Genomic DNA, 12,241 nt, shown 5'->3' with positions numbered 1-12,241 from the left:
CCCCGAGACAGTCGGAGTCCCGCTGTTCTTCAGAACGAGACAGCAGCTCCCACACTCTTCCCTGTGTGCTTCCAGAGGTCTCCCAGAACCCAGGGCAGCTGTTCCACCCCCCCGTTACTCTCTGTGGAAAGACTTGCCTCTTTCGCTAAGATAAGATCACTTGATTTCCCACGTACAGTTTCTTGTATTAGTATTGAATGTGTCTTTTCACAGCCCCCAGCTGGCTCCCCATGAGACACAGGCACACGGACAGGGAGGGAAGCTGGGGGTCAGAGGGCAGGGTCAGTGCAGAGGTACTGTCTGTGTGGAGTCTTCATGCTGTAGTGGGGGTTCCTCCACCTGATGAAAACTGGCCCTGGTGCGAGTGTGTGTGTGTGTGTGTGTGTGTCTGCCCTGGGATGGACTGGGGCCCCCTCCAGCGTGTACCCCATCTTGCCTGCTGGAAGAGACCCCAGCTCCCCCGAGACCCTGTAGTGGACGAAGCGGTTAGAAAACGGGTGGGTTCATTATCGATCTGGACCCAAACAAAGCGAGCCTGGGTCTGGCAGAACTGGAGCCTCTCCGCCGGCGACTCCGACCTGCACTGTGGCTGAGCCGCAGCAGCACGAGTCTTCCGCGTCAGATAAGACCGTGCGGGTGGACAGCACGTTTCCCCACGACTGCTGAGTCACGCCCTGGTTTTCACGGAGCTGAACGCAGTTTCGTTTCGCACAGTCACAGCCGGCGGGCTTTACGTCAGCCGGCGCTCCGGTATCTGCCGGTTTTGCTCTACAAGTCGAGAAAGGGGTTGCCCGTGACGTCACAGCTGGGAAGGGGCGAGGCGAATGACGCTTGAGCAGTGCACGCTGGGATATGTAGTTATTCGCCTTTTCAGGTTGCAGTGAAGGAATCGATTCGCGTTTTTTGTTATTGAGAATGAATATATATTTCAAATAGCAACTAAATTGTATATTACATAAAATTTACTTTGATTTTTTGTTTTACTTTTTTATAGTACTGTATTGTCAACTAAAACGTATTGGAATCTACTGTAGTGCTGTATCTATAGGAAATAATTATTTGAAGACGCAAAACAGCCGCCAGTTCCTCAAAACATTATTTTTACGGTCCAGATTAGAAACAATTACGTCTTTCACCGGGTGCACGAATTTCCTGTTTTTTTCCTAGGTCTTATCTTGCACTTTACATAAAAACAGAGGTTGTTTTTCCCGCCTCAGGATGAGCCCATTCAGAGAAGTCGGTGCCTGTGTCATGAGCGGTAAACAGCAGGACCGCGCTGGGAAGAGGCGCCCGACAGCTGCTCCCGTTCCCCGCTCTCGGGGCCGGCTTCCCGGCAGCGGCTGACTCATCCGCGGCTCGTGACCAGGACGGGCGGTCCGTGAGAGGTGGGAATTCTCCCCGCGTGCCAGCCGGATGTGCCCAGCACGCGCTCCCTCCACCCCCCCCAGCGTGAGTACCCGGCCCGCACAGCTCGTTCCGCGCACCAGGAGCCCCCCCGTGCCCCCCACTTCCACCGAGAGGTTAAAACCAGTTACCCAGTTAAACTTGGGGCCGAGGCCGGAGCACAGCGCGCAGGGGTGCCGGCTGGATTCGGACCCGGAGCAAAGGCGGGTCTGGCGAAAGCCCTGTCCTGTAATAACTGTAAAAAAAAACAAAAACATTTCTTTGCCCATTCCTGCTGTACGCTGTATTGATGTGCATTTGATAGATAAACTTTGAACTTGAGACATGTGCTCTCGGCTCTCCGCTTGCTCTGGTACTGAAGTAGCGCTGTTAGCAGTAGTGTTGGTATAAGTAGCCTGGTAGCTGTTTCTCCCTCGAGGGACACGAGTGATCGGGTGAGTCTGTCTCTTTTTCTCGGTGTTTCTGTGTTTCTGTCCCTCAGTGTCTCTCGGTTTCTGGCTCTCAGTGTCTCAGTGTCTCTCGGTTTCTGGCTCTCCGTGTCTCAGTATTTCGGTGTTTCTCTCTCTCAGTGTTTCTGTCTCGGGAAATGAAAGCTCTTTTCCTCGAAGAGCCGCGCGCAAGACGCGGCAGCCACGCGGTTTCAGCGTAGAGGTGGAAAATCGGCCGCGAGCTGAGGGCTGTTATTGGAAAGCGGTGACATCAGGCGCCGTGGGAGTGGAACACAACAGCCCCTTTCTCCTAAACACAATCACAAACACCGCACACTCGACAAAAATAGGCACAAACACACACTGGCCCGGCCTACATTTCCTCCAGAGTCCGACAAGCCCGCACAGTTCTGTAGACAGACGTGCAGTTTAAAAACACGCATCCGTACGGAATTGAAACGCACACTTTCCGATCTCCCGACTGCCGGGTCAGGGGCGATGCGCGCTGTTTCAGCCCCGTGACCGGTCCGTTTAGCAGAGACCCGGCCGGCCGCTGCTGAGCGAGAGCTGTGACCCCCTGTGAGCCGACACCGACACGGAGCGAGGACCCGCGATCACTCGCTTACCGGGGCTTAATTGTGCAACAGAGGAAAAAAATCACGTCTCACTGTATAGAAAGAGCTGCATTAGCACTAAATTCCACAGACGACGTCTTTACGTCTAAGAAGTGTAGGCCGGGCAGTGAAGGCGAGTCAGTCTATTGAACTGATGGAAAAGCAGCCCTCACGTGGCCCTAAAACCCGCTTGTCAACAAGAAAATAAAAAAAACGAAGGAATCCCGGGGACACGGGGAGGAAACTCACCATATAGGGTCATCTACGTCACCCCCTCGTGACCAGAGAGCGGCACCTCCTCGGCCAGCACCATTTCCCGTCAGGGGGTGTGTGTTCTTGGATGCCCATCTGATTTATGAGTCTCGGCGCCCAGTCCTCTTCTCCCAGTCCTGCTGAGACGCTGAAGAATTATCTGCGATACCACGCACCACATCCTGTTGTCGACATAGCTGGAAGAAGATCTAGGTGGATTCAAAACAGAGCCCAGGAGAGTGCTTTCCCCCCTCCGGGTGAAGTCCGTATTGGAATCGCTCTAACTCATTCATAAGAAAAGACCCGGGCGCTGCGGGTGTGAGTCAGAGCGGTGTGCTGGTGACATCAGGGAAAACAGCGGAGGGTTCCTGTACCAAACCCGGCGACTGTGCTTCAGTAGTGGAAGAGTCGACCGTTACTACAGCGGGGATGTTTCGGGATTACGGAGGCAACTGCAGCGGGGGCAGCGGGGGGCCGTTCGGGGGCCCCGGAGCGAGCAGAGCCCCTAACCCGGGAGGAGCGGACCGGTCCGGCGCGGCGCAGCTGCAGGTAAGGGCGCAGTTCCGCCTCTCCCGCGGTCTCCCAGCCCCGCCACCCGGCAGCAGCACCTTCGCCTTGTCCCCGGGTCTGACGAGCTCCAGCAGCGGAGACCGCGGAGTCTGGGAAACCCCCGCGCGGCCGTGACGGGCCGGCGGGACCGAACCCACTCTCCGCCACCAGGCCGACGGGGCCGAGGATGAGCGGGGAAGCCGCTGGGGTGCCGGGGAACCTGGGGCTCCAGATCGCCGGCAAAGAAGCCCCAAACTTCTGGCTTCAACATTTTAAAGCGTGAAGCGAGAAGGACGGACGTGTCCAAGAGCTTCGTCATCTGACTCAGCGCCGGGTCGGTGTCAGGCTGGGCGGAAGTTCCCCTGGGGGAGACCGGACTGTACCGTGACCTCTTTCCCACAGCTCGGTACTGATCGGGAACGGCCGGCCAGACGGTCTGAGTTTTGTAGCTGTCGGCGTGGGAACAGGCCCAGGGGTATCAGGGCAGCAGCAGTAGGGGTGGGAACGGGTCCAGGGGTCCAGTGGACCAGTGTTGTAGTACTGGGAGCAGCAGGGCAGGAGGGGGGCAGTTCTGCACAGAAATAATCGGGATGAGCAGATGAACTCCATGTTGATACAGGATCCCGTTTGTATCCAGTTGTGTTTTCCTCGTCCTGGTCTGCTGCGTGTCTGAGCTCCAGGATTATTTCACTTGTCCGGGTTCCAGACTTCCAGACCAGGAGAGTGGTGTGGTGGCTTAACTTCCGGGCGCTGGAATCGCAGGGTCCTGAAGTGATCCGCTGGGATAAAACAAATCCCACAAACTGCTGATGAACTGCCAAGTTTCTGGGTCTGTGGCTGTTATTCCGGGAGTCGGATACCTGGATGTTGGCATGGCGACCGGTGTCCTGGTCCTGTGTCCGTGCCGGAGCTAGGACTCAGCCGTGCCCTCCCTGACCCCTTGTCTGTCCGACAGCTGGCGAGCAATTTCCCGGGAGCAGACTAGACTTCCTGTGTCCCTGGGCGGGATCCGATGAGTCATTCCGGTATTCCTGCTCCTCCATGATGGTGGCACCCTGCCTGTTCTCAGGGAACCTGAGCTGCTCGCACCTGGGAGTGTACCGCCCAGTCTGCTGGCTCCCTCCTCGAACCTGGAGCAGAGCGTTTCTCTGCCCCAGCGCGCCTGTGTGCGACCTCACTGTGACCTCCTGACCCCTGACCCCCGACCCACGGGAGACGCGTTGCTGGGGGAGTTTGGTGTGAGCTCGCTGACCCCTGTGTCCGTCTCTCCCTGGCAGAAGCAGGGCGGCTCGGACACAGTGCCCTTCGTGCCCAGTCTCAACGCCATCACGTCCAGCCAGGACCTGCAGTGGATGGTCCAGCCTGCCATGCTGTCGGGGCCACAGGGATCCCCCCGGTTGCCCTACTACCCCTGTGCTGCCCCACTGCCCCTGCCCGGTGCCTCCGGCCGCCCAGGGGTCATCAGAGCAGTGGGTGTGGCCGGCAGTGCCCGGAGAAGGCACGACGAACATGTGAGTACAGCTCTGTTAGCAATTAATTAATTAATTGATTGATTAATGAACTTGCTCGCCCACACCAGCCATGTCCAGCTGGGTTTCTGGATTCTGGAAGAACACCTTGCTTTTAGAGCAGCAGCCTCAGTCTGTAAAAGTCATAGAGATGTTAAGACTTGGAGTCTTTCGAGCTGTTGCAAAGTGTAAAGGAGGCAGGAGGGTGTGGACTGCGATAAGCTGCTCTCAGGCAGAGCAGAGCTGAGACCGTAGTGACTCAGCCTTTCTGCTGTGGATGAGTCTGCTGGCACGTGGCTTTGTGAGGAGCAGCTGAACAGAGCAGTGAACCCCAGTAAGATCAGGGTAATACTGGAGTCATACCAGAGTACAGTGCAGCAAAGCCCAGTGAGATCAGGGTAAAAGCACAGTACAGCGCAGTAGAGCCCAGTGAGATCAGGGTAAAAGCTCAGTACAGCGCAGTAGAGCCCAATGAGATCAGGGTAAAAGCTCAGTACAGCGCAGTAGAGCCCAGTGAGATCAGGGAAAAAGCTCAGTACAGCGCAGCAGAGCCCAGTGAGATCAGGGTAAAAGCACAGTACAGCGCAGTAGAGCCCAGTGAGATCAGGGTAAAAGCTCAGTACAGCGCAGTAGAGCCCAGTGAGATCAGGGTAAAAGCTCAGTACAGCGCAGTAGAGCCCAGTGAGATCAGGGAAAAAGCTCAGTACAGCGCAGTAGAGCCCAGTGAGATCAGGGTACAAGCTCAGTACAGCGCAGTAGAGCCCAGTGAGATCAGGGTAAAAGCACTGTACAGCGCAGTAGAGCCCAGTGAGATCAGGGTAAAAGCACAGTACAGCGCAGTAGAGCCCAGTGAGATCAGGGTACAAGCTCAGTACAGCGCAGTAGAGCCCAGTGAGATCAGGTTAAAAGCACAGTACAGCAGTAGAGCCCAGTGAGATCAGGGTAAAAGCACTGTACAATGCAGTAGAGCCCAGTGAGATCAGGGTAAAAGCACAGTACAGGAGTAGAGCCCAGTGAGATCAGGGTAAAAGCACAATACAGCGCAGTAGAGCCCAGTGAGATCAGGGTAAAAGCACAGTACAGGAGTAGAGCCCAGTGAGATCAGGGTAAAAGCACAGTACAGCGCAGTAGAGCCCAGTGAGATCAGGGTAAAAGCACATTACAGGAGTAGAGCCCAGTGAGATCAGGGTAAAAGCACAATACAGCAAGCTGAAAATGTAGATGTTGTGTGTTTTAAAGATGCAGATGTTACTGGAATGATGTAAAAGCAGCTGTTCAGGTGAGAGACAGGAGCCGTTCCTGTTCATTGTGTTCGCAGCTCATTGGCAGCTGAGGTCACCAGAGCCTTAGGGAGAGGCTGCATGTTTTTGGAATTGGGACTTGGGGTACTGGGGGTTTGGGGACCCCAGCTGCCCACCTTGCTCCCTCCCCTGCCTGTGGGGCGGGTTTGGGCAGGCGGGGGGGTGGCCCGCACACAGGAAATGTCTGTCATGTGACTCATCGACGGGGGGGGTGAGTCAGGGGCTCTCTGTGAGTCACCTGGAGAAAGCACCCAGACCTCGTTATCAATCCCTCAGCATGTCGGTGACCAGCGGCTCAGTTCTGTAATTGAATTACTGGTTCTAGTTGAGCTAAATGAGCAGGTTGTGCAACAGAAAGACACTACAACTGGCCTGATGACTTCCCCCTGTGAGTAACGCGCTGCTCAGACACGCATCACTGCACCCTGCTGTCCCGCCAGCATCCCGGTCCCCTCTGGGCGCAGTACCGCGGCGGGCCACTGGGTGGCAGCAGTGCCCCGTATTTTTCTTCCCTCTCAGATGTCATAAGACTGTCCGTCCATTTTCTCACCGCTTCTTCCGTAACAGTGTCGCAGCAGCGGGCCCAAGGCGGGGGTACTCCCTGATGGGACGCCAACCCACCGCAGGGCACACAAAGAAATACACACACACACAACAGGGCCTGTTTTCCCACATTTAATTATCTCTTCATTAAGACAGCACCCCAGGTCCGGAATTGAACCGGGAGCCCAAGATGACCACTGTGTTACCATGCTGCCCTCATAGGAATAGAAAGGTTACAAAACGAGAGGCCTTTTTCCCATCTGGCCTTGTTGGAAAGAAGTGATGCCTTGATCTAACCATGAGCCGCTTGTTCCACACTCCCACCACCCTTAGGGTAAAGAAGTGCCTCCTGTTCCTGGTTTTAAACACCATTCCTTGTATCAGCTCCCCAGCAGCACTTGCCTGGGGACAGGGCGAGCACGAGCAGGGCCTGACACAGACGATCAGTGTGTGCGTGTGTGTGTGTGTGTGTGTGGGGGGAGTGAGGTTCTGCTTTGTCCCCTGATCCGGCTGTGTGTCCCTCTGTGTCCGTGTCCAGCTGTCTCCGGAGGAGCTGGAGCGCCGGCGCGTCAGGAGGGAGCGGAACAAGCTGGCAGCAGCCAAGTGTCGGAATCGCCGTCGGGAACTGACCGAGACGCTGCAGACCGTGAGTCCGGAGTGGACACACGAGTGTCCAGCCACTGTCTGTATTAATATTAACCCCTCTCTCTCTCTCAGTGCAGTGTTCATGTACTGGAGTGTCCAGTCAGTGTGTGTGTATGAACCCCTCTCTCTCTCAGTGCAGTGTTCATGTACTGGAGTGTCCAGTCAGTGTGTCTGTATGAACCCCTCTCTCTCTCAGTGCAGTGTTCATGTACTGGAGTGTCCAGTCAGTGTGTGTATGAACCCCTCTCTCTCTCAGTGCAGTGTTAATGTACTGGAGTGTCCAGTCAGTGTCTGTATGAACCCCCCTCTCTCTCAGTGAGTGTTGTCCAGTCAGTGGTGACCCCTCTCTCTCTCTCAGGAGACGGATGAGCTGGAGAGTGCCAAGTCGCGGCTGCAGAAGGAGATCGCCGAGCTGGAGAAGGAGAAGGAGAAGCTGGAGCTGGTTCTGGAGGCTCACCGGCCCATCTGCAAGATCCAGGAGTCCGACTCCGACTCCGACCCCCCGCCGGGGCTGTCCGCCCTGCGCCCGGTCAAGAGTGAGCCGGCCAGAGCCAGGGAGCCACCTTCCTCCTCCTCCTCCTCCTCCTCCGCCACGGCCCAGACCCAGGGGCGCCCCAAAACCAGGCTGCCCCCCAAGATCCGCCTGCCCGCTTCCTCCGCGCCGGACGCCGATGCCCTGCACACCCCCGTGCTGCTGACCACGCCCTCGCTCACGCCCTTCACTGCCAGCCTGGTCTTCACCTACCCCCCCAGCCCGCTGGACTCCGGCGCCGGCGCCGCCGCGGCCCCCCCCGCTGCCCGGGCCCAGCCCTGTGGCACCGCCCACCGGCGCAGCAGCAGCAGCGGGGAGCAGTCGTCCGACTCCCTGAACTCACCCACCCTGCTGGCGCTGTGAGCCGGCCCGTCACCACGGCGACGGCTCCGAGCCCGAGCTGCTCTCCCCGCCGACAGCAGGGGGCAGCGGAGTCGCTGGGGAACACGGGGAAAGGCTTCCCAAGGCGGGGACCGGGATCCGGACGCTCTGCGGATCGGGAGCCAGGGCCGCAAGAGTCGAGGCGGGAATTTCATCCTCGCTCCTGGAGCAGCCTTTACACAAAGGGTGGTGGGAGCATTCGACAAGAGGAGGCCCTTCCCCGGATTCCTTCGAGAGCCACCGGGATCGGAGATCCTCGCACCAATTAGCAACTGGGCAATAAACGCGCTGGGCGGACTGGAGGGCCCCTTGCCTGTGTGTGATGTTTCCAGTCAGAGCAGGGTTAGGGTTAGGGTTGCTAATCTCGCTGATTTCACTGACAGGCCTCACTATAAGCTGTTCCCGAGTGCAACTCGCATGTCTGAGTCTCACGCTAGAGTCTCCTTGTACCTTTTTTACAGAATATCACCTACTAAATCAGAAATTAGAGAGATATATTTATTGCAGAAAAAGATATTTTTGTATAACTTATTTTCATATGACTGAAATTTATGGATGTTTGTGTTTTTGCAAGCTGAGTTATGAAAATAAAGCGAAGGAAAGCTGATCTGATTTGTTTTAGCACCTCGGGACAGAAGGCCAGCTGGCCTGCTCGTGCTGGGGTGTCGGTGGACAGCTCGCTCGAGGGGGGGGGTGTCTGGGGTGTGGCGGCCTGTGGCTCTTCCTCAGGACATCCTGCGCCGAGAGAGAGTGATGTCACAGGAAGCCGGCTTCCTCCCTCTCCTGGAACACACTTCCTGTCTGTGGGCCCGGTGGCCAGCGCGAGGAGAGCCCGGACCGGGCCCAGCGCCTGGCCTGAGTTAGCAGGTCTCAGGCGAGGGGCAGCTGGACAGGGTCCCTAATCAACCTCTGAGTCTGAATGGGTTTCCAAGCTTCTGCTCGGCTGTCCTGTAGTCTGGCCACACTAACGCCCCCCTTGGCTGCAGTTAGCTGGGACTGAACACGTCCGACCTGCTCCAACGGGACCTGAGCCACCGGACCAGCTGTCCTCCTGGTCTAACGGGACCGGACCTGAAACACCGGACCAGCTGTCCTCCTGGTCTAACGGGACCGGACCTGTGTCCACATGTCGCTCAGCGCAGCTGGACAGGGGCACGGTGTCCTTTCCTGTGGCTGAACGAGCAGCAGGCTGGACACGGAGCTCACTGCTGCAAGGAGCCGGTGCTCCGCAGGGCCAGAAGTAGATGCTCGTGTGCAAGGCCACACGTGAGCACAAAACAGGTGAATTCACGCCCTGCCAGGCTTCCGGCCAGTGACTCAATTGCTTGTTCGAACCTTTTCTGACTCAGCCCAGCAGTTGACACAGCTGGGCGAGATCTGGGCAGCACAGGAGGCACTACTGTACACAGAGGGAGGCGGGAGGGTGGAACAAGCAGCCCAGCCCTGTTGCTGGAGCTGATACCCTGGCTTCTCTCCACACACGACTGGGGTCCTGGGATCGATTAACCCCTAACTGCCGGATGAGCTACGTGCGTCAGATGGCTCCTCACCGCTGCTGTGCTGCTTTCAAAACCGAACCCCCAGCCCCACCGGCACCCCTTGGCCTGGCCTGCAGAGGAGGACAGCGAGTATTTCACACACAGGGTCTCATTTAGCCCCCCCCGGGTGAACTGTGTGCAACTCGCCAACTCCACAGCCCAGGCCAGTACCCCACGCCCCCCCCCCACCCAAGGGTGCCCTCGCCGTCGCCCACAGAAGGACAGCAGCTGCTCAGCCCGACTGGTCAGAGAGATGTATTGAGGCCTCAGCCCTCGAGTAACAATCCGGCGCCAGTCACACACAGAACACACCCGGCCCGGCCCAGACCGGCCCGGGGAACGACAGCACGACCACAACACCCACTGTTGGCGCACGAGGGCGCAGTCCCGCGTCCCGCCGCGTCAGTCCTCCGGCGAGCAGGCGGCGTGCAGCTGGTCCGGGCTGCCCACGCTGCCCGTGCTGGAGCTGCCGTCGCCCAGGTCGCGCGCCAGGCAGGGCAGGCTGAGCTCGGAGGAGCCGGCCGGGCTGCCCTCGGCCCGGCCCACGCACTCCTCCTCCAGCACCAGGCACAGCTCCTTCAGGTCCAGGTTCTCGCGCAGCAGCGCCCCCTGCAGGCGCTCCAGCTCCGCCAGCTTCTGCAGGTAGCCGCCCAGGTCGTCGCGCAGCACGCGGGCCGCGTGCTGGCCGAACAGCTGCCACTCGCGCGCCAGCCGCTTGGCCTTCAGCCGGTCGTCGTCCAGGAAGCAGCAGAGGTCGCGCAGCTCGCGGTTGTCCTGCTGCAGCCGCTGGTTGACGGCCTTGAGCTCGCGCACCTCCAGCAGGTGGCCCTGCAGCTGCCGGTTCACCTCCGCGATCAGCCGGCCGCGCTGCAGCAGGGCGGCGATCTTGTCCGCCTCCTCGCGCCGCAGCCGCGCCACCAGCTCCTCCTTCGAGCTGCGCAGCAGGTCCTCGTCGCTCAGGCGGCCCAGCTCGCGCTGCGCCCGTTCGGCGTCGCCGCTGCCCATGTCGGAGCCGCGCGGCTCAGCCGCACATCGGCGGGGGCCCCGGCCTTGTGTTCGCCGCGAGAGGAGCGCGCGGAGTGCAGTTTAGTCTCAGTCACAGCGCCGCTTCCCAGGCACTGCGGCGCCAGAGTCCATTACAGTCTCCTCCTCGCCCTATTTTCCGGTCTTGCGGGTCTGTGGATTAGTCTCGCACACGGCACCCCAGCGGTGGGGGGGCGCGGGGTCCGACTCCGGGTGTTTTTCCGAGCTCCTGCCGCTGGGCAGAGCCCCTCTCCAGCATGCCGGACCGAGCCCAGCCCGGGGGCGCGGACACTCACCCCCTCGCGGTTCCGCTGACCACCGCGGTCAGGTGCAGCGCCGTCTCGTGACGACGGTTAAACCAGGCCAGCCGTGGGAAATCGACTCGACCCGTCCAGCCCAGTCCGCCCCTCCTCTGTGCGGCCGTGTCTGCAGAGCGCTGTTCGCGCACCGAGCCCGCTGCCTCGTCCTGTTTTCCCACAGATGGATGTGTCGGTGCGGCTCTCTCGCTGCCTCTCTCTCCGCTCGGGTTTAATTAACCCCGCAGATGCGCAGACGGGGAAATGTCGCCCCCCCCCCTCCTCTCTCCCCTCCGTTCGCTCCGCACGGTGCTCGTGGGGGGAAAAAACAACAGAAATGAATTTTAAGCTCGAGCGGTGTGAGCCCGTATTATAAAGGGGCTGACGTCACAGGTAAAACCCCAGCTCGCGCTGCTCGCACATCCTTCCGCCCGCAGCCCGACCTATTGTTCGAGCGGCGCTGTGACAATGCGGGGTGTTAGCCTGGGGGGGCGGGGGATCTGGGAGAGCTTCCACACTGCAGCGAAAACAAGAGCCAGCTGACTGGGGCTCTGTGGGCTCGGCACGCTGCTCATCTCCCCCCCTCCGCTCCGAGCGGAACCAGACCCGGTTTCCCCCCAGGCCGGTCCTGTGGGCCTCCAGACGTGCTCAGGGGCTCAATAAAGAGACTCCCGAGCTCTTGCTAACAAGCCGAACCCCTTCCCTTGTGAATTTCAGCTCCAAAAATGATACCGTTCGGAAGTTCTGAAGGGTCTGGAGGCAGAGGAGAGAGGGACTGGAGAGGAGAGAGAGGGAGAGGAGAGAGGACTGGAGAGAGAGGGAGAGGAGAGAGAGAAGAGAGGGGTACAGGAGAGAGGGACAGGAGAGGAGAGAGAGAGAAGAGAGAGGGACAGGAGAGGGGGAGGGGAGAGGGAAGAGAGAGGGAGAGGAGAGAGGGGCAGAGAGGGACAGGAGAGAGGGGGAGAGGAGAGAGAGAAGAGAGAGGGAGAGAGAGAAGAGAGGGGTACAGGAGAGAGGGACAGGAGGGGAGAGAGAAGAGAGAGGGACAGGAGAGGGGGAGGGGAGAGGGAAGAGAGAGGGAGAGGAGAGAGAGAAGAGAGGGGGACAGAAGAGAGGGACAGGAGGGGAGAGGGAAGAGAGAGGGACAGGAGAGGGGGAGGGGAGAGAGAAGAGAGGGGTACAGGAGAGAGGGAGAGGAGAGAGAGAAGAGAGGGGGACAGGAGAGAG

The 12,241-nt window shown here is 59.0% G+C and overlaps 2 protein-coding genes across 2 annotated transcripts; one reads left to right on the top strand and one right to left on the bottom strand.

Moving 5' to 3' along the window:
• The first annotated feature begins 1,520 nt into the window (after nt 1-1,520).
• fosl1a (FOS like 1, AP-1 transcription factor subunit a) lies at nt 1,521-8,764 on the top strand. Its single transcript, XM_088609141.1, has 4 exons — nt 1,521-3,247; nt 4,525-4,758; nt 7,138-7,245; nt 7,603-8,764. The coding sequence occupies exons 1-4, from the start codon at nt 3,128-3,130 to the stop codon at nt 8,137-8,139; spliced, it is 999 nt and encodes a 332-aa protein (XP_088465267.1). The 5' UTR covers nt 1,521-3,127; the 3' UTR covers nt 8,140-8,764.
• Nucleotides 6,717-11,917, bottom strand: ccdc85b (coiled-coil domain containing 85B). The gene is made up of 2 exons (XM_088609143.1): nt 9,274-11,917; nt 6,717-9,228 (listed from the first exon to the last, which is right to left on the bottom strand). Exon 1 carries the CDS (start codon nt 10,698-10,700, stop codon nt 10,098-10,100), a length of 603 nt encoding a protein of 200 aa, XP_088465269.1. The 5' UTR covers nt 10,701-11,917; the 3' UTR covers nt 6,717-9,228; nt 9,274-10,097.
• Between the last annotated feature and the right edge of the window lie 324 nt (nt 11,918-12,241).

The sequence above is a fragment of the Lepisosteus platostomus genome, chromosome 16 (assembly GCF_059453375.1).
Source record: "Lepisosteus platostomus isolate fLepPlt1 chromosome 16, fLepPlt1.hap1, whole genome shotgun sequence".
Taxonomy (NCBI): Eukaryota; Metazoa; Chordata; class Actinopteri; order Semionotiformes; family Lepisosteidae; genus Lepisosteus; species Lepisosteus platostomus.
Note: the sequence above shows the minus strand (reverse complement) of the source record. Positions and strands in the feature narration are given on the sequence as shown.

Bases quoted from the DNA above. Each gene is read 5' to 3' on its own strand.
- fosl1a (XM_088609141.1), top strand. From the start codon at position 3,128: ATGTTTCGGGATTACGGAGGCAACTGCAGCGGGGGCAGCGGGGGGCCG. The intron at 3,248-4,524 runs GTAAGGGCGCAG...TCTCCCTGGCAG, and splicing joins CCGGCGCGGCGCAGCTGCAG to AAGCAGGGCGGCTCGGACAC. The intron at 4,759-7,137 runs GTGAGTACAGCT...GTCCGTGTCCAG, and splicing joins GGAGAAGGCACGACGAACAT to CTGTCTCCGGAGGAGCTGGA.
- ccdc85b (XM_088609143.1), bottom strand. From the start codon at position 10,700: ATGGGCAGCGGCGACGCCGAACGGGCGCAGCGCGAGCTGGGCCGCCTG.